This window comes from Colletotrichum graminicola (assembly GCF_000149035.1).
Source record: "Colletotrichum graminicola M1.001 genomic scaffold supercont1.16, whole genome shotgun sequence".
NCBI classification, from domain to species: Eukaryota; Fungi; Ascomycota; class Sordariomycetes; order Glomerellales; family Glomerellaceae; genus Colletotrichum; species Colletotrichum graminicola.
This window is the reverse complement of record NW_007361020.1, coordinates 530442-557283: the sequence shown is the minus strand read 5'-3', so window position 1 is coordinate 557283 and position 26842 is coordinate 530442. Positions and strand designations below refer to the sequence as shown.

Below are 26842 nucleotides of genomic sequence, written 5' to 3'. Positions count from 1 at the left end.
ATATAGCCCCGCCATTACGTAGTGCATTTCTTATGCGAGTCAAGATCAATACGTTTTGGGTCGACACTATGGTGATGGAGCATTTGTGACAATGAATCTTACCTTGGCAGACGTCCGATGCAGAGGACTTCTAGGAACCATCGGCTTTTTCATACCGCTGCACCGACTCTTAACGCAGATCGAAGCCAGAGTAACTAGGCCCCGTATTGATTGTTAAAAGCTGCTTATCGATACCTCAGTACGGACGAGTTTGCACACACTAATCCCCTCTCTCTCTCTCTCTCGCTTCTTCCGGCAGCGCCAGTCACCCGGTATATGCCGTGTTACGTCGAACAGCACCCCGCGGTCTGTACCACACAAGAGAGAGGCGTGGAACCCCTCCAAATCACTGCGGGTCCTCGTTAAAATTGGCCATTTGTCTTGTTCTATCTTGCCCTCTCCTCTCGGCATCATGTATGGAGCCGAGACATCGGGAGCATCCAGGAGCCCAAGGTGGTGGCGGCGGTACGATGTCACAAAAGACTTCACGCCGTAGGTTGTCAGATCTTTAGCGAAACGCCATGTCTCTTCTTTTTTCCCTCATTGGATTTCTAGATCTAACATGATTTGCCAATATAGGAGAGCCGAGGGCTCGATGCAGGAGAGACTCTGAGCTGTGGGTATGAGTTAAACTGAGTTTCAAAACGCCGGTCTCCCATGATTACAAATTCTCTCCTTCTAGACTCTCCATCTCCCTTACTTTTTTTTTTATTATATACCCAACTTTCCTTTCCTTCGCGTAAGCGTCACCTCACAAGCCACTCTGATTGGAATGGCCCTCCTGAATCTCCGACCTCGTGCTGTCACTCGCATTGCGGATGTCCTCGAGCCTAATACCGCTGCGGTCGCACATGCTCCTGAAGATACCCCCCTCCCGCTGCCATAATGCAAGAGGAGTATCCAGTTCCGCAATCCGGCCAGCATCCATGACGCAGATGCGGTCGTAGTTGATAATGGTGCGCAACCGATGTGCAATGCATAACAGCGTCCTGCCCCTGAAACTAGTGGCAATGGTGTTCTGGATCTTGTCGTCCGTCTCCATATCGACCGAAGATGTGGCTTCGTCGCAAACAATGATGCGGCTGCCGCGAACCAAGGCGCGAGCCAGAGCCATGAGCTGCCGTTGCCCGAGGGAGAAGTTGAGGCCGTCCTCCTCGACAACCGAGTCGAGGTGGATGACGGACGAGTCTTTGGACCTGGGGTCTCCCAGGTTGGCATCCGCTGGGACGAGATCGGCCTGTCGCAAGGCTGACCACAGCTCCAGGTCTGTGTGCTCGCTGAACGGGTCAAGATTGGACCGAACAGTGCCCTTAAAAAGGGTAGGATCCTGAGGAATGATGGCCAGGCGGGATCGCAGGTCATGCAGACCAATCGTCGAGATGTCGACACCATCAATGCTGATGTGGCCTCCGGACAACTCAACGAGTCTGAAGAGAGTGGACATGATAGATGACTTGCCTGCACCAGTCCGGCCAACGATACCGATACGCTCGCCTCCTTGCACATGCATCGAAAGGCCGGAAAGCACAAGGGGCAAGTTGGCTCGGTACCGCATCTCAACGTTGTCGAAGACGATCTCGCCCTTCTCCGGCCACGAAGGTCGGACTTCGATAGTGTGCAGAGGCGCCTCCTCCTCGAGCTGGGTGCCGTAGTACTGGATTCGCTCGACAGCATTCATGCCGTTTTCGACCTCGGCAAGCTGACGCACGGTGAACTGGATCATCTGCACGATTCCGAGGATGTAACTAAGGACCAGGCCTGAGATGCTGGGCGACACGTTGAATCTCGAGGTCACAACGAGGATGCCGACAGTAAAGACTAGCAGATTGCCAATCAGGTCGAGGCGAGTCGAAAGCCAGCGTTGGTTTGAAAAAGTGAGGTAGTACGCAGCGTTCATCTCATCAATGGCCTTTTTCAGGTCGCTGATGAAATAATCCTTGAGTCCGTAGGCTCGAATGCTGGCGACACCGCTCAAACCTTCGCCAAACTTGGCAAACACAGTCGACCTGAGAACCGATTCGAATCGCTTGACCTCACGCGCCGACGCGCGGTAGTAGGACGAAGCAAGTATGAAAATGACAAACAGTGGTCCAAGTGCGATGGCAAAGTAGTGGAAGAATGCAATGATGAGAGCAAAGACGGACAAAATCATGGCCAACGTGAAGAAGTACATTCTCATAGCGTCAGTCAGGGTGTTGTCCATCACGTCGACATCTCTCGAGAATCGGTTCGTGATTCGGCCAAGGGGAGTCGTGTCGAAGAACGACATGGGAGCGCGGAGGACTCTGGTCACCGCCTGCCGCAGCATGACTTTGCTGGACTTGGTGCCTAGGATGGATAGAAGAAGCGAGAAGATGAACATAAGGATCGCCTGAAGGGCACCGAGGCCGGCATAGATACCAATGTACTGTCCCTCGGACAAAGGATAACGATTGCTTGTCCAGTACGAAAGCCACAGACTGGTCATGAGGTTTGCCCCCTGAGAGAGAATCAGGAGAAAAAACAAGAAGGGCGCGTTGAGAATCGATCCGGAGGCCCGGATGTAGTCTCCATATACCTTCCAGGGGACGCTTGAGACAGCACGCTCCTCCTGCTGCATGAGAGCCGCGCCCTTTTTGTTCTTCTTCTTGTCACCTTGGGGCGCCTCGGCCAAGTTGGTTTGGGGGGCATCGTCCTTTTCTTCTTCTTGTGCAGTCGTTTCCAGCAGTTGCTGGAAGCCGCGGTGATCTCTCATCAAGTTGTCAAAGGTGTCGACAGCTTGAATCTTGCCTCCCTCCATCCAAATGATTCTGTCGCACCGGTTGAGAACCCACAGCTGATGAGTCGCCAGCACTCTGCATTTGCCTTTTAGCAAACCAAGGATGGCGTTGTCGAAGATGTGACGTCCGACGTGAGCATCAACAGCACTCAGAGGATCGTCCATGAGTACGATATCGGAATCGAAGTAGATGGCTCTCGCAATGTTCAAGCGCTGCTTCTGGCCACCGGAAATGGTGATGCCACGTTCGCCGATCTCAGTCAGGTCGCCGTTCGGCAGCATGGCAAGATCAGGCCGGAGAGCACAGCTAAGTCTAGGTCAGCAAAGATCATGGTAGGGGAAATTCCGAGTGTGCCACTTACGCGTTAATAACCTCTTGGTACCATTCCTTGTCCATGTCTTTGCCGAAGAGGATGTTGTCGCGAACCGTGGTGTTCTGGATCCAGGCATACTGCGGACAAAATGCCCGAGAAGCACCGAGAACAACCTCGCCAGATGTTTTTCTCATGTCGCCTGCCAGTGCGGCCAGTAAAGAAGTCTTTCCGCTTCCCACGGTGCCGATGACGGCCACTAGCTCATCTCTCTTGATCTCAAAGCTGAGGTCCTGAAGCTTAAATGGTTCTCGCTCCTCCTCAACAAGGGTGCTAGCTTCATCACCGGTGCTGTCCCCGGACGAATTCAATGGCTCGTCAGGCTTGGGGGTGGCCTTTGATACTGCCGAAGGTTTAGGAGCGCCCTTCTTGGCGCCCTTTCCAGCCCTGGCTACAGTCTTTTCGGATTCCTGTGTCGCCGTCCGTTCCCAGGTGAAGCTAGCATTTGTCATCTCCAAGGCGTTCTCTCCGTCTGGCTTGAGAACCACATCCTCCTCCTGCTCCTCGGCTAGCAAAAAACTCTGGATACGCTTTATGGATGACCAAGCATCGACGACCTGACCAAGAACCAGAGGCAGCAAGTTAAGTGGGATTCGAAGGCCGTTGAACAAAGCCAGGGACGAGAAGACTTGTGCGGGGTTCAATGCATTGTTCGTTTTAGAGTATGTAACGAATGACAGCATGGACGCGAAGATGGGTAGCGATAGACTAACGGCGTTGATGGCGTTTCGGATGGCCAGTAAGATCTGAATGGAGTGGATTTCGCGTTTTCGGATTTCTTTGAGACGTTCAAGGAACGCGGTCTCCCAGCCAAAGTACTTGACGAAGCGCACTGACTGCAGAATCTCTTGGGTCAAGCTCACCCGCTGATCCGTGATCTTGTTGATGGCCATTCTCCGCTTGAACAAGCTTCTAATGGCCCTCGTCAACAAAGGGAGGCCTGCGACCAGGAGGGCGAAGCCGGCCAGAGCACTGTAGCTCAAGTTGATCAGCAGGACAACCAGCGTGATGACACAGGATATAGGAGCGGTCCACGACAAGTGGAACAGAGCAGAGGCCTGGTCGATACGGTACGTGTCGACACTCATGAGGTTGACAATTCGACCGTTTCCCCAGCCGGTTCCATCTCCCAAAACGCCTGGGCCTCTGGAGGCATCGGACTTTTTCCCCTTCTTCTTTCCCTCTTTGTTTCCCTTCTCGGCCACTGGCGGGCTGTTGGCTGGCTCCTTAATGCCGCCGGCCTTGGCACGGCCAGACAGAGACATGGCCTTCTCGAAGATGACGCTGATGAGGACGGCTCTCGACTGACCACCCATCATCATGCCACGGTAGATAAAATGGTTCGTACCCAAGCTCTGGAAGATTTGCATAAAGGTGACGCCAAGAACCAGACCAATTCCTCTGCCAATGGGTGGAGGCGGCGAACCTCGCCGAGAAGCGTCGTATGCGTCATTTGCGAACTGAATGAGGTAGCGCAGGGTGAAGGGGGACATGACCTGGAAGACAGTAGCCATGAGCTGGAGCAAACCTCCGAGCCAAAACTCGAAAAAGTAAGTCTCGTGCAACGCCCACCAGAGCGGGTACTTGTCTCCTCTGTCGACGCGCTTCTTGAAGGCAGCCTTGAATTTATCAGTCATGACATCCGTGGCTCTGTCCGGATTGACAGCCCAGATATCGTTCGGTTCCAGCTGCCGCTTGTACCCAGCCTACGGTTATAAAGTCAGCACAATGGCTCGCAGATTTGGAGCGACCTGACAAGGGTCGAAGCCTTTCGATCTCATGTCAGTACTGCACTGGGTGACTTCACTCACGGTCATTATTGGGGCCATCCACTGGAAGGTCAACAGGCTGAAGAAGCTGGCCTTGTATTCCCGAGATACAATCTTCTCTTCCGGAACGGGTGGGATGCCGCCCCATCTCAGGGGGTTTGGCGTCTTGTACCATGGCTTGCTTTCAGGCTGGCGACGTGTGGCAGTTGTGGTAGCGACGCTGGTGTCAGTAGCATGGCTTTTGGTTGCTTTCAGGCCGGGTCTGGCTCTCTTCTCGTGGAATTGGGAACCACCATCCTCCTCAACTGCCTTGTCGATGTCAATGGCAAATGCGGTGTCTTCCTGGGCGTTGGCCGTGATAGGCTCAACAGCAGCGGCTTGTGGGTCGGGGGCCGTGATATTGGTCTTCTCGTCCTTGTCTGCCATGCCTACTCTGACAGAAGACTCATGTGAGTCCTGTTTGGCTGGTAGTCCTTTGGCTTTAGACTGTAAAGCCTGTCTGGAGCCTCAGGTGGAAGGGACAGTAAGGCAAACCCGATATTGCTCTCTGAGTGGCGGGAAGCTGATTTGATAAGAGGGGCGAGGCTCACTACGCTTGCTGTTTGATCGGAGATGGACGTTTATGTCTGTCACTAGGGAGAGAACAGCTCGTGGCAGTACGGGCAGATGTGCATCCCGGGGGCCTGCCTATAAACAACAGATACGTCTCGGGTTTTGTGACGAAATCCGACGGGACTATGGGAAGGGTGTGGGTAAGGGGGAGACTGTGAACGGTGTGAGAATAAAGAAGGGGCAACAAGAGCAGAAAAGTCAAAGACGTAGTCGGTTACGGTCTCAATGTGGGGGACAGTACGTGTAATGATAAAGATTAGCGACAGTGGTGGGATGTCAGCGAAATGGAACCCTCAGCAGCAGCTTAGGAGATGGGCATGCGATAGGTTGTCCTGGGCGGCCAAGGAGACGGGACATGATTTGACTATTGGTCCTATCCACCCGGAAAGAATTCCAACGCTACATTACACTAGTATCAGCAGCAGCGGATATGGATATATGGATGTCAGGTGGAGACTCATTGTGACTAGGTAGGTACGGTATGTAGTGTACATGCACAAATGCTACGCAGGACTAGTGTGGGCAAGGACAGAAAGGGAAGCCCTTCCTTTCCCTACAACTTGGTCGTGCTGGGCGGAAAGAGCGAGCCGCGACTGCTTGCTTGGGTTGTTTGGTTGATTGTCTAGGTACGGAGTACCTTAGATAGTAGGCAAGTATCCGTAGGTAGGTAGGCACGGAGTGCTCGTCCGGGATGGCCATAGCAGGACAGCAGGAAGGAAAGGAAAACGAAAAGGGAAGGGGAACTGGCACAGGACGAAACGAGGAGACAGGGGGTGCTGGATGCCATGATACGGCTAGCACGAGGCAAGAAGGTGCCACTCCTCGGCAAGTGCGTGTCGACGTAATCGAGACGAAGCAGACTGCAAGTGCGAGTGCAAATAGCCGGTGCCATTTTTTTACGAAAACAAGGGCAGGTGCTTTCGCACCACCGAACCGATGACAATGGCTCGGCGAACCAGGCGAGGAATCCCGCTCAAGCTAGTCAACGCGCCAACCAACAAATTCTCTTGCTGCACCCAATAGTATTATGCGTAACCAGCAGAATGCTGTGTGCAACTAGATTGCAACATCGGTTTCAACACTCAACGTGCCGGGCTAGACTTGTCCTTCAAACAGAGGCCCACCAAGCACACGACGGCATCCTCTACTAGGTACCTACATCGTACATTACCTAGGTATCTAGTATGTGCGTAGAAATATCCGTCTCAATAACCTCGCCCAGAGTAGCTGAAGTCACATTCCGAAGCTACCTCGTGTTTCTGTAGTCATCTAACCGAGCCCCGCCGTCTGTTGATGCGACAGAGCCGCCTCGCGGTCTTGGTGAACGCTGTCAGCGCGCCGTGTCCTCGTCATCAGACGAACACCTCTCATCGCCCCATCATCCTAACATTTACTTTCAACAACGGCGAAATACCGTCCAAGCACTGGGCGAGACTGCGCATGACTCAACTCAAGCGATACAACGACAGAAATAGCTGCAAATGGCCCCTGAGTATGTAGTTGCTGAGCCTTTTGAAGGATAGGTATCAACACTGCCCGGCCAGGGCACGCAAGTAATACTGCTCGATTGCCTCGATCGTCCAAACTTATCGCATCACAGAGGAAGTGAGCTCAGCGCACTGGCCGGCGAATAAGCTACGCTTGGCGACTGGCGGGTTCCGACCCTATTCTCCCCCCATCCTGGTCGTTATCATGGGACATCGGCAGGATGAAATAAGAAATAGGTCAACACCCCCACCCCTAGGCAATGTGCCCCATTTCTCCCCGTCATCTTGGCATAAACTCTTTCTTCTGGCACCTGTTGGCCGAAACGGTTCCGAAGATAGAGGGGGCGGCGGACTTAGTCGGAGTTCAGCTCTACCCTCTCTTAGCCGGTTGCTTGGTAACCGGATAATACCGAGATACGGCGGCTGGACTGCTCGTTAGCACCCTCTGTAACTACCTAGAGTAAACCCGGAACCCAAGAAGGAATACTGAAACCTCTTTGCCAAGGACTCAACAGATCATCAGCTTCTTGGTAGGGTAGCTGCAGAAGGACCGGCAGACCTCGACAAGAGTCTGAAAAGCAAGCACCGGCCCGCCATGCTAACCAGCCTGAAGTCCCCGACCGACAAGTCGTGGCCAGGAGGAGAACGGTTGGGTCTCCGACCAACTAGCCACTCGTGCTGTTCACTGTCCAACACTCGTGATTGGATGCATAACTTTTGCGTGTCGTCCTGTCGTAAGCCATCAAGTTGTATATCTGGGATTCGGGCAACCTTGATAGCGTCGAGTTCTGCAGTAGTTCAGTGCAGTCCCCTTTAGTGCTGTCCTGAACCCATCCGACGGCCCTCGGCCATGTTGCCAGTTGCTCTAGAGCTTTGGCCGAGTCGCTTACACTCATCAAACTCTATCCGTCTGTATAGGCAGCTTCGCACTCTGGCTGCCGCCTAGGACGGAGACGGACGGGACTTCTGACGCGCGTCGAGCCAAGGCCGTCCCAGCCGCGTATGACCAGCCGACAGTAGGCGGAACATGCACACATGGTAGCCTCAGGGCTTGAACGGGGCTACGGTCATTTGGCAAGCTGCCTGATCTGGATCAAGAACTCGCGCCAGGTCTCTTATTGTTTAGGGGTAAGCTCAGATGTGACACTCCTTGATGGTCCAGAAGTACGATGTTTGCTGTAAGTTCATAAACTCGATAGCGTCATCTGCCCCTGCCGTTCGAAACAGAATAACTCGCCGATTGTCGAGGAGGTCTAAATGATCAACGTGCGCACCGCAGGAATCAACACCCAAGAGGCCAGGCCCATCTCCAGAACTGCAGGGCAATATTTGATGTTATAGTAATCCTAGCAGACCGCGCGCAAGGCGGGAGTCTCAGTACATGTCGTGTTCCCCTCTTAATCTGCCTGGTCGACCATACTTCACTAAATACATTTCTGCGTAAGAAAAACAAATGAGGCCGAGGGAAAGGGGCTGGGGATTGATTAACAGTTATACCCATAACTCTTAAACTACAAAAACACGTGGTCGAGTAAACCGCCTCGAACATACTCCAGTTCAGTTACTAGTACCATACCTCTCGGCCACCTCTTCAGGTTGTTGGCAAGCTGGGGACGTGAGCAACCCTTCCTGTCGGTCTGTTCTATAGTTTCCTCAATGACCCTTTCCACGGGATTTCAATCAACACCGAATGAACCGTTGATCTTTGGATCCGACGTCACACTACCCTCGATAAAGATATAAGAGGAAACGCCAAATACATGGCGAGGAACTGCGTCGTGTGTATAAATATCCATTGAACTCCCATGTCGTGAGCATCGGCACGATGTGTAATGAGCTAGAGAAAAAGAAGAAGAAAACGACCCATGAGCAAGAAGACCAGTTCCTTCAAAGACGGGAAAACCCGCAATGCGCTTCTTATAGAAATGCCTCCCCTCCCCAGCTTCTCGGATGTCTACAAGGTCTCCCCCCTTCTGTTTGCGAACCCTTCGCGCCCAATTTTGATATTGTCTTGTTCGTGCTGCTAGTATACAACCCGTACGCCCACAAGTCTAGGAAAAAAAAAGAAAAAAAAAACGATCAAAATGAGAAAGCGGCACAAAAAACCGCTCCGCAGAGCCCCAGCAAAGCTGGTGCAGGCGTCACTAGAAGGAAGGCGTGATCGCAGTTCCCTGCGTATCGATTCCCATCATGGGGTTCATCCAGTCTTCCAACAGAGCCGGAAAAGACGACGAGAGACCCGTGACGCTTTCTAGTCGTCCTCAGAGGCAGAATCCTCGGCGTCTTCGGCGGCAAGGCCTAGCAGAGACCTGTCCATGTCGTCCAGCTCTTCGTCATCATCGGGGGCGGCCGTCTTGTCGGCGTCGTCGCCATCGTCCATGGTGACGTCTCCCATCGTCATGTCGCCGAGCGTCTCGTCACCATTGGCATCGCCGTTCGCATGGGTCTGTGAGTCCTCCCTCATCTCCGAGGCTCTCTGCGCGTCAACGTCCATGGTCATGTCGCCCGCGTCATCGTTGGCGTTGCCGTTAGTTTCGCCGTTGGCCTTCTTCCTCTTCCTAGGAGGGACGACCCCGAGGGGAGGTCCTTCATGGGCATCCCATCGTTTCAGTCGCCGCGTGGTACGTCTCAATGCTGCGGCGTAGGCGTTCGCCTCTTCGCCGAAGTCGTCGCTCTCTGATGCTAGGGGCGCGATACCCCCGATACCTCTTTGTCTGAAGGGTCCGGCGCTCCCATCGTTGTTTGCCAGCTGCAGACGGGGATCGTCCTCCGGGTCGCTGTCCTCGAACGGGGTCTCAATTTGCTTGATACGCATGAAAGCGCGGTAAAGAGTGCTTCCCTGCTGCCGCTTCTTCTTCGCCTTATGTAGTTCTTTGCGGTAGCCACGATCAAGAATGTACTCAACCCGTTGGTTTCTGTTTCTCTCCACCGCAATTTGGTGTGCTGTCGGCGGCCGAGGCTTTCTGGCAACGATGCCCTCGGCGGAGCCATGGATAGGGCCTGCCGGAGAAGAAGCCTCGAAGATCTGGTACTTGAGTGGTGCACCTCCGCGTCGAGCTGACCCCCCCAGCCCGCGTGCCAACGCCTTGGGTGGCGGCGTCGAACGAACGCTATCCATATCAGACTCGTGCTTCGAAGGGCGGATTCGAGGTAAGATGGCCGGTCCATCCTCGGCCATGACACGAGATGTCCTCGAGCCACGTTTTGTTTGGTTGTCGGCCAGATAGGCTTGGTCTGCCTCTAGAATCTTGGCACGCATCTTCTGTTTCTCTTCGCCGAATTTGATCTCCAGCGCCGTATCAACATTCTCTGCCGCCTCCTCTTCTGGCGTCATCTCGATGAGATTCGGAACGCCTTGGTTAGCAACGTCCACGCCGTAGTCGACTCCTGGGCCAAAGGGGTTCTCGTCACATCCTTCTTCCGTGAAATCGGACTCGAGGTAGAACCACATGATCCAAAGGAATGCCTTGGCGCGGGACATACTGGTGTAGTTGGTCTTCATGACTAGGTCGTGGAACTCTCGTCCGGGGGGGAAGTGTAGCTCGGCGATCTTTGCGGCCGATTGGCAGATGACGAAGAGCAGGTTGACGGGGTTCGTTCGAGGAACATCGCGAGCTTTGATCTTGTTGAGGCTGCCAGGCTCTTCGCGGTCCTCGGCGCCACCCTTGAGGATGGACTTCAGTCTCGGAGCATCCTGGAGTTGCTTGTAGGCATGGGCATCTTGGTGTGCCTGGAGGGAGGGGATGGCGTGGTATGTTCGCAATTGGGCTCGCATCTCGGGGAAGACTGCAGAACTGTTAGCGGCTGGCAATCGATGGGCACATGGAAGAGATGGATTTACAATTGAGCGTCGTGTTCATTCTGCCGATGTTGACCAGCAGGCAGACCATGGCCATACCCTTTGCTGCCGTGCGGTCGCTAAGGAGCTTATCGCGAAGAACCTTGCTTGTCTTGCTGCTTCGCGACATGGTGTCGATGTAGAGATCGGCAAAGTTCTGGCGGGGTCTCTCGGGCTCGTAAGAGTTCGTGAAGACGGCTGTTTCGTCATCGAAGATAGCCTTGAGAAAGTCGTATTGGATGTCTTTGCGCCAGAGCGGCTCCCCGTCCTCCTTCTTTAGGTGCCGAATCTTGCCAGTGATGTTGCTGGATGATTCCTTTGCTGCATTCTTGCCCTTTCCGCGGCCTGATGTCTTCTCGCCTGGCTCGGGTGTGCCGTCCATCATTCGAGTGTCGTCGTCTTCGGTCATGGCCTGCGAGAGAAAGGATTTGCCCTCATCGCCATGCGCAGGAGAGGTAGGCGCCTCTGCGTCCGACATTGCGCCGCCCGCAGTGGAACTGGGAGAAGCTAGTGATATCGAAGGGCGGCGTGAGGTTGGTCAATTGGCGGGAGTCAATGATTCAGAGTATATCCGGATGGGTTGCAATCATTGGTCCAGCGTCGTCTAGCTTGTCGCGCGAATGCGGCAGTAGGCGTGAGTGCCGCGAGTATGGAGCTGTGAGGTTGTTCGAATTAAGGGATGTGGTGTTGTTGGAAGGAAATTAGGGCGCGGGTCGGGTGAATTGAAGGAAGTGGATGATGGATCGGACTTTGATGTGACGTGCTGTGTTGGGTTGGACTTTGCCGACCGCCCAGACCAGCTGCTGATGTTCAGATTCCGCTGCTATGCAACTCTCCAAAAGCGAGGCACGGAGCGCGGCTCACGATTTGGGGCAGCGCGTCAGGCTGACACCAACCACTAAAGGTAGCGAAAGAGTCTATTGTCCACACTTTGGGTTGGGAAACTTCCAGGACAGTCCCGTACAGCACCGCGGGCTTACCTACACGGAGGGCTCTATTCCCAAAGCCCAAGGCGTCTTTAATTTTAGATTAGCATCCCACCAACCACGGACGGACGGGTTCGAGGTTCCAAGCAATGCTTTCGGTGTTCCTTGCTCGCACCCACTGTAACCTACTATACCTCCGCTATCTGGACTCCTTCCCCCAGCCTTACTTAGCTGCCTATGGAACCAATTAGCTCTCTGGACTCAATTCCCCAACCCTCCGCCTCCGGCACAGACACCACAACTCTTTCCACTCTGTATTCATTGAAGTCAATGATGTGACGCGATAGAGGCAATTGCAGAAGGCTCGGGACAAAAACACTGTGTTGACTTTCCGAATCAACCCGATTTTGATTCCCCATCTTTTACCTGAGAAGCGCGCCACCTCTTGTTCGATGGCGTCGAGGACGACGAGTTCGAAGCTAAAGATGTATTTGGCCTCTTCATCTGAATCGGCTCCATATCTTGCCGTTATGATGGATTGCAGCATACCGCTTGACCTCACGGTGCACAAGTCTCCACAGACGAAAAATATTTATATCAGAATCTGTTTTTATTGGGACTTCTCAGTCCAGACTGGCTGTCTACCAGGGGATGACCTTGATCGGCCGCCTCGCCCCGAACCCAAGACCGAAGTCTCTGATGCCTCCAGCTCCCCGCAATTCCTTTCTATTGCAGGAGCTGAAGACCACGTCCATGTGTGGCCATTACCGATTAAGAGCAAGAACTTTTGTAACCCCTCCCCTGTTGTAATCCCAAATCTGTGTGCCTGGGAGGGCTTTTGGTTCCCGCTCTCAATACGTCTCGTGATTAACCGTCCTGTCGACCGTCCATCCGAACCTTCCATTACCAGTCCAGTCTATGCTGCCGCCTTGTCCTCAACATCGCTGCCCTGCCTTGTTTGCCCCGAGGGCAGATCTGCAGCAGCGCGTCGATGATGACCAGACGACCGAGAAATCCACTTTTGTCTATTGTATGCACGGCGAAATGCATGACCCTTCTATCATCGAAAAGCGTCGAATATGCCCTTCGGGAAACGCTGGAAGAAAAGCAGAACATGATCTTCGTAATGCGTAGGCAGATCCAGGATCCGTGTCGTGTATCCGTAGATCAGGCCACGCTGCAGCACACCGCATGTGTGTTGTCATGCAGCCCTGTCGATTCTCAAAGCTTTTCCCAATGTCGGTCTAAGGGTATCATGGAGTTTCGGTCCAGCAAAATCAAAGAAATGCTCTCTATCGATGCCGATGCCTGTCCGAACACCCGATGATGCTTCTCGTCGAGAAATGAGACGCACAACCGTCGGCTCTCGGGATCATGTCGCCGTGTCGAAAAAAGTTGAAATGCAGAAAAAGCGTGATGAATGCGTACCATGTCGACCCATGCGCGCAAACCAAAAGAAAAACGAGACATCGAAAACTCGCAGCCTATCAGAGAAACTGCATGGCGAGCTATTGTGAGGCCTCCATGTGCATCACAATCGCCAGTAGTCATGATGGAAATGTGTTTACCACCAGGAAGAGTTTCCTCCAGGGCCACCGGGGTTGCCGTAGCCGCCGCCACCGTAGCCACCACCACCACCGCCGTAGCCGCCAGCGCCACCACCGTAGCCACCAGCAGCAGGAGGGCCGCCGAAACCGCCGCCGCCAGAGCCGCCGCCTCCGCTGCCACCGTAACCGCCAGAGCCGCCGCCGCTGTTGAAGCCGCCGCCAGGGGCACCTCCGAAGCCGCCGCCGCCGCCACCGCCACCTCCGAACTTGCGGAAGTCACGGTTCGCACCCTGTCCACGACCACCGCCGCGAGGACGGCCGCCGCGGCCACCGCCGTAGGAAGACTCGCGGGCAATAGTCTCGAGGAAGCTGGGAACCTCCTGATTGGCCTCCTTAAGAAGCTCGAGAAGTTCGCGAACGACACCACGGTTGCCGCGGTTGAAGAATGCAGTGGAGTGACCGGTGTTTCCGGCACGACCAGTACGACCGATGCGGTGGACGTAGTCGTCAATGTCGGTGGGCAGGTCGTAGTTGACGACGTGGGTGACGTTGGGAATATCAAGACCACGAGCGGCAACAGCAGTAGCGACCAGGATAGGGCAGCGACCGTTGCGGAAGAACTCCAGAGCGCGCTCACGCTCACGCTGTGTGCGGTCACCGTGAATCGAAGTGGCAGGGAAGTTCTGGTTGATCAAAAAGTCGGACAAGGAGTCGGCCATACGCTTGGTCTCGACGAAAATGAGAGTGAGACCGGCACCGTGCGTGTGGAGAATGTCCAAAAGGACAGAGCGCTTGTCGACGTCCTCGACGTACTCGACCTTCTGGGTAATGTTCTCAGAGGTGGAACCAACACGACCAACGGACAGGAAAATGTAGTCCTTCAGGAAGTCGCGGGCGAGCATCTGAATGTCACGGGGGAAGGTAGCCGAGAACATGAGTGTCTGGCGGTTCTGAACGTTGGGCATGTCCTCGCCCTCGACAATGCGGCGAATCTGGGGCTCGAAACCCATGTCAAGCATGCGGTCAGCCTCGTCGAGAACAAGGTACTTGATGTTCTGGAGGGAAATGCGACCACGCTCAATGAGGTCGACAAGACGTCCGGGGGTGGCAACGAGCAAATCACAGCCGCGCTCGATCTGGCGGAGCTGGGAGCCAATGTCGGCACCACCGTAGACGACGCAAGGGCGGACCCAAGAGCGGTACGCAAACTTGCGAGACTCTTCGTAGATCTGGGAAACCAGCTCACGAGTAGGAGCCAGGATCAAAGATGTAGGGTAGGCCTTGCGTTGACGGCCGAAACCACCGGCAGCATTCGGGGGAACAGTAGAAGGGCCGTTGATGAAGGCCTGGGACAAAATGGGGAAGAGGAAACCACCAGTCTTTCCGGAACCCGTCTGGGCACAAGCCATCAGATCGCGACCGCCCATAACGATAGGGATCGAGTACTTTTGAACCGGAGTAGGAACCTTGTAGCGGGCCATCTCGATGTTGCTGATGAGATGGTCGTCGAGAGGAGGGTTGGAGAAGGTGAGAACGGGCTCAGGGACGTCGTGTCCAGAGGCCTCGACGGGGATGTCGTCGTACTTCTCGAAGTTGATACCAGTCTGCTGCTTGGACGCGTCGTCGACACCAGTACCGAAGAGCTCGCGCTCGATGCGGGGGTTGGCAGGGCCGGGAATGTGCTTGCCGTCGCGCCACTGGCCATCGCCAGAGCCACGAGCCTGCTGGCCGCCACCACCACCACCGTTGTAGCCGCCACTGTATCCACCACGGCCACCGCCCTCTTGCCAGCCACCGCGACCACCGCGAGGGTGGAAGGACTGCTGCTGGGCAGGAGGAGGGCCGGGAGGACCGCTAGGGCCGCCGGGGCCGCCCATGGCAGGCCAGTCACCACCGGCAGGCGCACGAGCATCGAAATTCTGTTGACCTCTACTGTGTGGATCGGTTAGCGTATGTCGTTCCAGAATCAAGAATGAGGGGATAGATGAGGATATTCCGCATCGATGGGGAAGACTGACCCTGCCCAGGCGCTGTTGTTGATACCGCCGCCGCCGCCGTTCATTGCCGCCGCCGCCGCCGGAGCGGGAGCCGGAGGGCCACCATTCATCTTACGCATGTGGGGAGGAATGTAGGAGCGGGGCTGGTTCTGGTCCTGGATGTTCAAGCCAGACATATTGAGTTGATCAGCCATGATGGATGATTTGATCGCGAGTGTCCAAGGAAGTTTAGGTTGCTTCGTGTGTCGACAGAAGGGTATCGCAAGATCGTCGAATTTGGATTACTCTCGAAGCGACTGAAAAGACAGCTGAGAGTAGGTGCGAGTAAAGGGAAGCCGGTCCGCGGTTGTTTTTGTATGGGAGAATAAAAACAAGCAAACCGAAGGATGGAAAAGAGAAATGAAAAACCGAAAGTCGGGTGACTTCCAAATGTTCGTCTCTCGGGATCGTCTATTAGGCAGTCGCGTTGTGCTGAAAACGCACGACGATTAAGTTCAGAGCCTTGTATTTCCCAAGATGCTTCAAAGGAAAGACAAGAGAACAAGTGATGAAAAGTGATGTGTCGGTGAGAAGATGGGGTTGAAGGAATAAGAATCCCTTTTTGTGTGAGGTGGGAAGAGTTTTGTGGGAGAGGGGAGGTGTGGGAGGGAAAAAGGGATTTTGAAGATCGGAGGAGGCAAGAAGTAGGTAGGGGAGAAAAAAAAAATTGGTTTGAGATTGTGTCGGAATCCACCAGAAAAGGCCAGACACCCCTGCCGTCTAGGTAGATATCTACCTACGTTGGCACTGGTGATATTGCTGGGCAGGGCACTGTCACTGGTGCTGGCACTGGCACGGCACCAAGAGGCGGTACCTGCCCCCCCAGAAAAATTCGGCGCCGCCTTCCCCCTTCGCCTCCCCTTGTTATTGCCTTTTACACCTGCCTCCACCCACTCCCACACCTGCCCGCGGTAAGGTGAGTCGAGAGTACCTAGTCGAGGATGGGCTCGCCCCTCAAGGGCCTTGACCGGACTGGCAACACTGGGCCCAGTAGGGTCGCCCGCCCACCGCTCGGGCGGTCCCTAAGACAGGCAGGCTCCAGGCCCCCCTCATCCGCTACATCCCGCCAAGGGGGTGGACAAGCAAGGCACCGGATTGGTCACCCTGAAAGACGTGTAGCATGCGCCTGCTTTCTACCTGGTGGACGACCGGAGGATGATGACATGTGAGGTGACAGCCCACGCTAAACCGTCTCTGCAGCCAACAGCGGCCAAAATGCCCCCCCCCTGGTGTGCTAATCTTTTGCTACCTACACGTATGTATCCGCACTCCCTCTCCTTCTCTCTTCGGTGTCTCTTTCTAGGTCTATGCTACTACCACTGTGTACGGAGCACCTGTGCGACCTTAAGAGGGACCGCCTTGGCAGCGTACCCAAGTCTCTTTCTAATTATTCGGCATCCCATTGGACTGAACGGGAGGGTAGAGACGGAAGCCAATCCCATGGCGGTTTCTTTGAAGGAGGAACCAAAGGTGGAAAGAAATACCTACCTGTAATTACCCCAAACAAGGTACGTACCTACTTTGGCACCTGGCACCTGGCGTCTGGTTGCCAGCAGATAAATAAATGCCATACCTCAGCTGAGGCAAACAAACGTCACGTCCATGACGCTCCGGCCCGCGCGCGAACAGGACCCTGAATCTTGCACGACAACGTTTTCCGACACCTAGGGCAGTCCTAACTGTAGGTAGCGATGCTATGCTAGTAGTGGAAGAGACCGCTTCCGAATGCTACCATGAGAAGCCAGGGTTGGACAACTTTGAGTAGACTACTGTACACTAATATTTGTGGAAGGCTGGCAGTTCGGATGCTCGATTTTGACTGGGCTGGCTGGCACGGTTGGGTGTCGGAGGTACATAGTAATAGTGTGCGGGAAGCAAAATAAGTGATCAAGCTCGGGGTTACAGGGTGCCCCGCAATGGAGTCAACAAAAATGGAGGCAAGTGGCCAAGTGGCGACAAACCGAATGACATCGGTTGCGAGTTGACCGGCCAAGCCTCCTTATGGGATGACCAAAGAGCGCAGGCTTGTCCAAGCAAACCGATAAAACCCTCAGGTAGATACACATCAACTGAGGCGAGTTCTGCAATCCAGTCTGGTGTCTGCTGCCAAGAAAGATAAGCTGCCGTTCTGGTAAGCTAACGGAGTCCGAGCAATACGGCTATCAAAACCCCCCAAGTGACGAGAGGTGGCATAACGCTGAAACCAAACACACTGTCAACTGGACGAGGGGAACAACAAGACCCACATCTCTTCATGGTCGTTATCGAAGTCCTTCGCCGTCATTTCTATCCAAAAGGTATGACCACCAGACAGACACCGTCATGCGACATGCATACGGAACGGTCGCCTCACAATGTAGCAGCCTATCAATACCATCCTTTGAACTTCTTGCCTAAGCAGTAAACGTCATTCCGTGGGGGGGTGAAGGAGAGTTGCTTGGCCATCGGCCCCTCCCGGCGTCTTAGGTTAGGATCAAGCCCAGCGCAGTACATTACTGCCTTCGAGTTCGACGGCAAAACAATGTTGCGCAACCGATGGCCGGCGAGACATAACACCAAAGATTCCACTCGTTTGACGCATCGGAACAGCCGAGTCACCGCTGTCACCCAATAAAGAACAGTAAAAGGAAGGTGTAGAGACTAGTCAGCTTCGACTCTCACAAGGGAAACGCACCATGGCGCGAGTTGAAGCGCTACTCCCAGCCCAGACTATTGGACTACCGGTAGGCATGTACCCAAGCGTATCACCTACGAGTAGTTCGGAACCATCCGCTCCCGCTCCTTGCCTTTTCCCACAAAACATACGAAAGATGGGATGGCCTCTTCTGATAAAGGAAAAGCAACGAACGATTCAAAGGTTCCCGGGAGAACCAAAGTAATCCTTTGCACTGAGGCCTGGCCCGGCCGCCCGTTTCAAAACCCACGGCATGCCTGAGCCTGCGGCAAAACTGTGACCTCAGCACCTGCCCCCTCCCCCAACTGTTGTTGCAATAACTGGCCCGACACAGCATACTGATACAGTGAGCATCACACCACTCTCATGCACGGTTAGGTCCAAGTATGGGTCAGCCTTGTGGCTGCAGGAAAGGAAGGCTTGACCTTCGGCCTTCATAATCAATGCCGTCTTCTCATTCCACATGCCGACAGGCCCTTCTTGGATTGCCTCAACTACGCCGGTCAATGTCTGGGTACGCAATAGTGTCCGTCGTCACATATAAAGTGCAAGTCGAAAGCCCTCGTAACAAAAGCACGGATTGTTCGTAATAGAACTGATGTCTGTATCATTTACCAGCCCGGTCTAGTAGTACATTTTGCTGGCAAGGCCTCTTTTGCTGATGCTGCAGCGCACCCATCGTTGAAAAGCCCGTTCTCCCCTCCGTCATCATCTCACCGCAGGCCACCGCCTTAAGCAGCCTTCACAACCTTGTCGTCGTCGAACTCGATGTCCACGATGCCGTCCTTGGTCACTGCCTTGACCGTCATGCCCTTGAAGTCAATCGGTAACCGCCTCTTCAGCTCGTCCGTGCACATGTTGAGGATCTTGATGCCCTGGCCGAGTGTGATGTCGGGGTGGTGGTGTTTATCGAGAATCGACAGGCAGTAGTACCTATGATTCCCGTGTTAGCCGTGTCTGTATCTTTCCCAACAACCTTGGAGCCACCAGGGCTTGGCAGCTTGCATGCTTCAACGTACTGTGCGTAGCCGTGGGCGGCGTATGGCAGAGGCGCCAGCGACGCAAGGTAATCCAGCCAGTACAGCGCGGGCTTCTGTGTGATGGGGTCGACACCGCCGAGGAGCAGGTTGACGTTGTAGGGCTTCCGCGACCGCAGGCTGGAGGCGAGCTCCCCGCGGACGAAGTTGGCGAGGCCTGAGGGGGAGAGGTCCGTCTCGTTGCGCATCGAGTAAAGCTGAGAGTTCGCTTGGATGTAGTCGGCGAATTGGACTGGGGGTGACCGAGCGGTGTTAGTATACCTTCCCGCATCGTGACGACACCGACGAGGGGTGTTCCTCCAGCGGGGTAGGAGCATCATCATGGCGGTTACTGACCAGTATCACCCGACTCGCCAGAGTATGCAATCAGTGTTTGCTTGTTAAGCGCTCTCGTCTTGTCGTCGGCAGACTTGAGAACCGTCGCGCCACGCATGGCAGCTTTGGAAGCTGCGATGATGGTAAAGTCCTTGCCCGTGATACCCAGTAGTACCTCCCTGCCAGACGCCAGTTGTGTTAGCTCGCTGCATCTTGTTCGACCAATTATTGGAAATCTCGCATCTCACATCTTGACTGCTGTTGCGGTTGCGGCTGATAGTTCGTTGTTGAGGAGGAGGTGGAGGTTCTGGTAGTGGTGATAGTGGTGTTCGTACGTCGTTAATAAGGGTCGGTTGTTCGTCAGCCTTCAACCTCCAAGGTCGGTCAAGCTACCCCCCGGAACGCGCAGTCAAGCTACAGCCTGAAGCGAACGGGCCGCCGTGGGTGAATTCTGCCCCAGTAGACCGCCGTCACCCGGAAAAACCACACCCCCAGTCGTACTGCTCTTGATTGGGTGCATCGACACCCCACCCTGGCATCTGATTCTCCGAGATACGTACCCACCGAACTTTTTTTTTTCTGGGAAGCCCACCTCCAAAAAAAATATCGTCGATGTAGGCGGGCTAGGACGAAAAAAAAGTTGCCCAGATACCCAGGCAAAGCACGCCCCAGGAAGCTCTGCCCAGAATGTCTTCTTTCTTCACAATCCCCGGCGCGAACAAGAAGCGGAAAAGAACAGACGCCCCTGCGGCCCCCAAGAAGCGAATTGCCGCCTCCAAGTCCTCCAACAGAGCCCCTCCGAAATCGTCTGCGGCTAAAGGCAAGAGGTCCGCGACGGCGGCAGTACCCGCCTCCAAAAAGCGAAGTGAGCGCGATGAAGACGACGAATCGATTTCGGGTAGCGACTCGGACGACGGGGACATAGTCTCCGCCGCGGAGGAGAGCGACAATGGCTCGTCGGAGGACGACGGTGTCGCGGGCGAGACTGCCGCTGAGCGCCGCCTGCGGCTCGCGGAACGCTACCTCGAGAACGTCAAGCAGCAAGTGGACGAGGTGGGCTTCGACGCCGCCGAGATTGACCGCGACTTGATCAACGAGCGGTTACAAGAGGACGTGGCCGAGTCCAAGGGCAAGGTCTACCGCACCCTCGTCGACGAGCTCGCCTTCGACCGCGCGACCTCGTCCTTCTTCCGCAACAACACCGAGACCTTCACCTCCGTCGCCGTCAATGCCCCTTACGCCTACACAACGACCAAGGACATGTACCTGCACAAGTGGAGGATACAGGACCTCCCCCAACACCAATTCCCGCAGACCACCAAGAAGAAGCCCAAGAAGCCGCCCGCCCCGCCGCGCAAGAAGCCCGAGTTAGACAACTGGCTGAGGGGCAACCTACACTTCGCAACAAAAAAGTCGTTCCAGCGCCACGTTGACAAGATCCTGTGTGTTGCTGCGTCGCCGGACGGCAAGTACGTCGTCACGGGCGGCGAGGACCGCAGGCTCATCATCTACGACGCCGAGACCCTTAAGCCCATCCGCGTCTTCACCCACCACCGCGACGCTGTCACCGGTCTCGCCTTTCGCCGCGGCACGAACCAGCTCTACTCTTGCTCAAAGGACCGCACGGTCAAGGTCTGGAGCTTGGACGAGCTTGCCTACGTCGAGACCCTTTTCGGCCACCAGGACGAAATTGTGGACATCGACGCTCTTGCTCAGGAGCGCTGCGTGAGTGTAGGTGCACGTGACCGGACAGCACGTCTGTGGAAGGTCGCCGAAGAGACGCAGCTCGTCTTCCGCGGCGGCGCCGTAGACAAGAAGTCCCGTCCGGACGTCGACCCGCGGTCACTCCCGCACGAGGGCAGTATGGACCGTGTTGCCATGATTGACGATGAGCTCTTCGTCACGGGCAGCGATAACGGCTCCCTTGCTCTCTGGAGCGTCACAAAAAAGAAGCCACTACACATCTTCCCCATGGCCCACGGTCTGGAACAAGCCCTCCGGCCGGACGAGGCCTCGGCGGATCACAATCCGGACCCGAGCATCGTGCCGCCGCCGCAACCGCGGTGGATCACGGCTCTCAAGACGATCCCTTACTCAGACGTCATCCTCAGTGGAAGTTGGGATGGCTGCATAAGGGTATGGCGCCTAAGCGAGGACAAGAGAAAAATCGAAGCAGCGGGCGTCCTCACATCGGAGGCCGAGCAGGTCTCGAGAGCCGGCAAGAGCAAGCCAGAAGATGCCGCCGGCGGCTTGAAGGGGGTGATTAACGATATTGCCATCTTTGAACGCGGTGAGCGTGGGCAGGATGGCGTTTGCGTTGTGGCGGCGGTTGGCAAGGAGCACAGGCTGGGCAGGTGGCAGATGCGCAAGGGCAAGGGGAAGAACGGTGGATATGTGTTTGAGGTGCCCAAAGTCTTGAAAAAGCCGGAGGTGAACGGCAACCATAATGACGCATCGAATTCGGAAAGCGAGTAACAAAAAGCATATAGAAGTTTCCCCTCTTACGATGTCGAGAGAGAGAAAGTGGGGTAGGAGAAAGGCACTTACAGAGCATCTTGTACCACAATGTACGAACTATGATATGAGCCTCTACTCTCCGTCGGCCGCGAGTAAATTGCGGTCACTCTTCAAAGAAAAATATTCATTTCTTCATTACCTTCAAGAAGCCGTGCTCTAAATCTATTGGCAATGCTACCTGAACAACGCTGCGCGCCACTTGATAGCAGATCTCGCTGATCTGTCCGATAGACCCAGCCTCCCTTGGCTTTCGCACTTCCACTCCCATCCCAATCATTTACTGTCAACCTTAAAATCAGGGTATCGTGACGCAAGTCTTTTTCACTGGGCGGTGAGATCCACGGTCTCGGGTTTCTCAATACTTGGTATCGCCTCTCCAACATTCCTCATAGAATGCCTCTGCTTTGCATTTGGTTCTGACGACGGCGACGAAGGAATGCGAGATAGTTCTTTCGCTGGGAAGTAGCGGCTCGTCACAGTAGGGCCGTCCATCATTGTGCGCGGTGATGATTTGGGGGGTGCTTCGTCCTCGATGACGATGCTCTCCGGCCTCCTGGCCACTTTGCCGCCATTTCCCAGTGCTGATTTGCTCCGCTGCGTCGACACGGGTGAGGACTGCATCTCACCAAGCAGCTGCTGACTTGGAGAGATGCTTTTCTTCTTGGATCGATGAGTGACTAGCTCGTTGTGACGGTTAGACTGTGATGGCGAGGAAGGCAGTTGGCACAAAAGAATCTCGCTGTTACTGAGTTTCCTCTTGGTACTTCTGGAAGCCGGCTTCTTCTCGCTGGCAGGACTGGCTGGCGAAGAAACCAACGGAGGCAACATCCCAGACATATCACCATCGTTGGCAGGCTTCCTTTTGGTATGACGCGGACTGGTCCGAAGGCGAGCTGGCGTTGAGCTGTCGGCGGTGTGCGGTTGCATGAGGACTGGCGTTCGTAGTCCTTCTGAGCTTTCTTTTAGGGGTTCCAGCAACCCACTCTCCTCACTAGTCGCAGCAACAGTAGATAACGATTGGGGAGCTTCAATCTGCAGAGAAGGTTCCACGTCTTTGGGAGACTTGTCATCTGTAGAGGGCACTGCTTGTGTGGGAGGCTCGGCTGCTGGGGGATGTGCACCTGCGGCATCAACTGCATCGTTTGCAGACGGACTGCCGTGACTATGCAATGATAGATGAGCAATTGCCGGGGATCCCTTAACGGTAGATGACGGGTTCTTTGGCGCGTCAAGCACTGGTTGGGGAGTCCTTGGCGCAGCGAGCTCTGCTTCTTGACACTTCTCTGGCGACTTGCCGGTGGCAGGTGACTGAATATTCGACTTTCGCTTGGCCTTCTTCTCTGCCGCCAGTGCATTCTGTTCCTTTCGCTTTTCGATGATAATATTACGGAGCTCGCTTCGCATTGCAAGAGATGTAATATCCCAATCCGGCGTCTCCTTGCGTATCAACCTGGCCACCACGCCATCTGGATCCTTAAGGAACTCTCGCATGTAGCCAAGGAGAAAAGCGCCACAACTTGCGTGATCTTCTTGCTCAGGAATGCCCTTTGCCGTCATGCCAAAGGTGCCGGGCGGCTCGATTTCCAAGTTCTTTTTGTCTTTCGCTTCTCGAACAAGGTACGACTTGAGATTCCCGCAAGTAGGGGAATGCCCGACGCCTAACGAGTCGAGTGTAATGACTCTAGCCTCAGTGGGATCCTGCTTTCGAGCCAAGGTTCCTATGACTTTCCGAGGCAGCCGCTGCTTGTTGGACGAAACTTTGAGACTTTTCTCTTCGACCTTCTGCGTTTCCTTTTTTGGCTGCTCTTCTTCTGGTTTGTCCTCATCTAGACTCATTTGTTCGACCCGTTCGCCAACAGTGGATATCAAACTCCCCTCGGCTGGATGCTCATTGAGTTCTCCATTCGTCTTGTCCTCGGGGCCCTCTGCGGGATCCACTTTTTCAGCTTTTGGTTGTTCATCGGTTCTCTGCAGCAGCTTGGCTGGGTTGCATACGATTGCCAGGTACCAATGGGCACTCTCATTGACCGGAACGATGATATAGTCGAACGAGAATAGGTCAATCTTTGCTGTCCATGATTTGACACCTTCGTAGTTGATGCTCCGGCCCGCTTTCACGTCAGTCAGCTTAGGGTAAAAGTAGGTGTTCATGATGTGAATCCGATCAGCCAGAGCCTTGTTCTCTCGTTCCAGATTGGCCTGAAGATAACGCAAATAGAAACCGATCAGGTTGTCGTTTAGGTACTCGCCCTCCTCGAGACGCGAGATGTCATCACGGTAGACTGAAGCTCTGTTTTTGCCGATGGCAGGAAAGATAAGGGGCTTGTCGTCCCAAATGCTCACCCAGTCGGGATTTTGGTTGATCCAGGAGATAGGACTGGGGGATTTGCGGCCGTACACGCTGGGCGACGAGTTCAAGATCAACCGAGAAGCCCCATCCTTCACCCGTCTAGAAGACAGTGTCTTAGTTCGCTGAGCATCGATCTGGCAATCCTCGACATCATTGAGAACAAAGAAAGAGTTTGTCATAGGCGTGTGAGTCTTCGCAGACTCTGAGCCGTCCACCTGCATGCTGCGTCGCAGGAGGTGACGACCGGTCTGGGTTGGAGTACTCTGCTGCGCGGAAGCTGGTCTCGGCTGAATCCCTGGCGTCGAGTTCACAGCGGGCTTTAGTTTGGTCTTCTCTTGATGTTCAAGATACTTGATGTCATCTGGCTTTGACGCGCGCTTCTCGCTCCAAACACTGGCCTTCTGCATTTGGTTGTTAAAGGTCTTCTCAAGTTGCTCGCTGGCCTTCATTAGTTGGGCGCAGAAGAACTTCAGCGTGCATTGACTTACCTATCGGCTGTAGTACAACTCATTGTAAGTGTAGAGAAGTCTTTCAGCTTATTCTCCACCCAAAGCCCCAAAGACAAAGCGTCTCCGGGTTGGGCGAATTCCAACACCAAAAGGGGACCAATGCCATCGCCTGCGGATCTATGAATTACCGCGAATGCAGTGTTACTTGTACTGTAAAGCATTTTGGTGCAGTACATCAGCTTTACCTCCAGCCATCTGTAGTCTGGACGTTCCTTGTTGGTGGAATCGACCGCGACCAGGCTTCTGTGGTCAACGCCTACTGTCAGCACTGGGCGATCTTCCGCGGCCAAATGCTCGGCATCTAACGTCTCACCCCCAGAGACAGCGCGAGCGATAGCTAATCTTGGCTGATGAGCGTTCTGCGACCTTGAGAATTCCACCTTGGTCATATCTCCACGCGAACGGGCGGCAGGGGCTTTCCTTGACTTTCGTGCATCTGTGTTCGAGATGCCCTCTGTCGAGGAGGCACGCCGTTCCCTCGGTGATCTTCTGTCCTGGCTACCAAGCTCATCGTCCGAAATGTCTTCTGGCTGACCTTTTGCCGTACCTACGCCCGGGGGTAGATGGAATGCTGTCTTTGAATTGCCCTTAGGTTGGTCGGGAGCACGCTTCTTTCTTGGGGGAGCATCCTCTTCTTTTGTAAGGTCATCTTCGTCGTCCGTGAGGCTTTCTTTGGCCGTGGTTGATAGAGCGTACTGCAAGGGGCGAACACGGGGGGGGCGAGAACGGTGGCGTTTGTTGCTAGCAGTTGCGCTATGTGCCCTCTCTACGCTCCTATATTCGGGGACTTCCGCACTCGACGTCGGTTCGTGGTTCGAGCGGTTACTAATAAGTTCGAGATCCGGCGACTGCTGAGAGTCCGTCAAGTCTACCGTTGGCACGGTTTTTGGCGGGGCACCTGACTTTGGAGAGATGTATCTTGGGATGAGCACGGCAGGGTCTCTGGGCGCTTCGTCTTTGGTCTGTATTTTCTGGCGTTTGGCAGACCTCGAGGGTTCCACTTGTTGTACCGAGGGCAGTCTCTTGTGGCGCGCATTTCTGCCTCTGTCCAAAGTGTTGACCCCGCCGGTAAAGCCGCCGTTAACGATGGATCTGGTTTTAGTGTTGTAGTTCTTCTATGGCTGTGTTAGTCGGCGTTTTGCTTCTCTTGTATGGAAAAGTCACCATCGGATCTGGGACGGGAACACCGTATTTTGAGTTCCTGGCAGCAGTAGGTGTTAGCGACACCCTCGCCCGCAGTATTTTATTGGGTCAGGTCGCACCCGTAGGTCGGAAAGGAGTGATATTCGTTATTGTTGTATTGTTCCCGCAGCTCCTCGGCCCTGTTGTTCATTTGTCAGTGTCAATCTCTTGAACCAGAGGAAGGGCCCTGTGGGCACTTACGTTCGGCCGTATCTCTTTGCGGAAGCTCTTCGGTTGGGAGAGACAATCACTCCGTTCGTACCGGCCTTCTTTCCTCTCTCCTCGTTCTCAGGCGTCCCCCTTACCGCATGCGCAGTCTCCCGCAAAGCTCCCTCCTCCTGGTATCTTGGGGGCGTCACTCTTGCGTTATCGGCTCTCCTTGGCGAGGGCGGATTCGGACAGGGCGCAGACGAGTCGGAAGGAGACGAGGGTCCGCCTTTCTGTGGTGTTTCATCGCAGGGAGGGGTCGTGACTCTGGGAAACGAAGGAGAGGAGGGAGAAGGAGAAAAAGAAGTTGCGTCCGCAGGCGGTGTCGCTTCTTGCTCCTGCTTCATTCACGAAAGTCGGTTAGTAGTGGGGTCCAGATGGGAAAGGCTGGCCACAGCCAGTTCACGCTTGAGTGTTTGGGGGTACCCAGTAGCCGCCGAGACGTAGAAATGGAACGCCGAGAGAGAGAGAGAGAGAGAGAGAGAGAGAGAGAGAGAGAGAGAGAGAGAGAGAGAGAGAGAAAGTTACAGTGGTACCCGCTGACACGCAACGAGCTACAGCGACTCGTCCAGCGGCGTGTATTCGTAGTGCACGACGTGGATAAGCTCTGGTGGAGACCCACTCCATTAAAACCCAGCGCGCCGTAGCGCGACATCCGCTAGGAAGGG

At 54.7% G+C, this 26842-nt stretch overlaps 7 protein-coding genes across 7 annotated transcripts; 1 reads left to right on the top strand and 6 right to left on the bottom strand.

Moving 5' to 3' along the window:
• Positions 1–790: 790 nt before the first annotated feature.
• On the bottom strand, positions 791–5363 carry GLRG_04971 (ABC transporter; the record flags this gene model as incomplete). Its single annotated transcript, XM_008095656.1, has 3 exons — positions 791–3104; positions 3160–4874; positions 4980–5363. 3 exons carry the CDS (start codon positions 5361–5363, stop codon positions 791–793), a joined length of 4413 nt encoding a protein of 1470 aa, XP_008093847.1.
• Positions 5364–9287: 3924 nt separating this feature from the next.
• Positions 9288–11352, bottom strand: GLRG_04970 (INO80 chromatin remodeling complex Ies1; the record flags this gene model as incomplete). The annotated part of the gene is made up of 2 exons (XM_008095655.1): positions 9288–10822; positions 10878–11352. 2 exons carry the CDS (start codon positions 11350–11352, stop codon positions 9288–9290), a joined length of 2010 nt encoding a protein of 669 aa, XP_008093846.1.
• Positions 11353–13364: 2012 nt separating this feature from the next.
• GLRG_04969 (DEAD/DEAH box helicase) lies at positions 13365–15538 on the bottom strand (the record flags this gene model as incomplete). The annotated part of the gene is made up of 2 exons (XM_008095654.1): positions 13365–15279; positions 15366–15538. 2 exons carry the CDS (start codon positions 15536–15538, stop codon positions 13365–13367), a joined length of 2088 nt encoding a protein of 695 aa, XP_008093845.1.
• A 3102-nt stretch (positions 15539–18640) lies between these two features.
• GLRG_04968 (proteasome A-type and B-type) lies at positions 18641–19785 on the bottom strand. The gene is made up of 4 exons (XM_008095653.1): positions 19658–19785; positions 19431–19588; positions 19077–19326; positions 18641–18990 (listed from the first exon to the last, which is right to left on the bottom strand). Coding segments are annotated over exons 1-4 (612 nt in total). The 5' UTR covers positions 19660–19785; the 3' UTR covers positions 18641–18788.
• A 311-nt stretch (positions 19786–20096) lies between these two features.
• GLRG_04967 (WD domain-containing protein) lies at positions 20097–21884 on the top strand (the record flags this gene model as incomplete). The annotated part of the gene is made up of 1 exon (XM_008095652.1): positions 20097–21884. One exon carries the CDS (start codon positions 20097–20099, stop codon positions 21882–21884), a length of 1788 nt encoding a protein of 595 aa, XP_008093843.1.
• A 363-nt stretch (positions 21885–22247) lies between these two features.
• Positions 22248–24683, bottom strand: GLRG_04966 (Ulp1 protease family protein; the record flags this gene model as incomplete). Its single annotated transcript, XM_008095651.1, has 1 exon — positions 22248–24683. One exon carries the CDS (start codon positions 24681–24683, stop codon positions 22248–22250), a length of 2436 nt encoding a protein of 811 aa, XP_008093842.1.
• Positions 24684–24966: 283 nt separating this feature from the next.
• Positions 24967–26521, bottom strand: GLRG_04965 (uncharacterized protein; the record flags this gene model as incomplete). The annotated part of the gene is made up of 5 exons (XM_008095650.1): positions 24967–25028; positions 25099–25900; positions 25950–25986; positions 26048–26107; positions 26169–26521. 5 exons carry the CDS (start codon positions 26519–26521, stop codon positions 24967–24969), a joined length of 1314 nt encoding a protein of 437 aa, XP_008093841.1.
• Positions 26522–26842: the final 321 nt, after the last annotated feature.

Excerpts from the sequence above, each read along its gene's own strand:
- GLRG_04968 (XM_008095653.1), bottom strand. Across the intron at positions 19,327-19,430 it reads TGGCGAGTCGGGTGATACTG|TCCAATTCGCCGACTACATC; the intron begins GTCAGTAACCGC and ends GGTCACCCCCAG. Across the intron at positions 18,991-19,076 it reads GCCGCCCACGGCTACGCACA|GTACTACTGCCTGTCGATTC; the intron begins GTACGTTGAAGC and ends CGGGAATCATAG.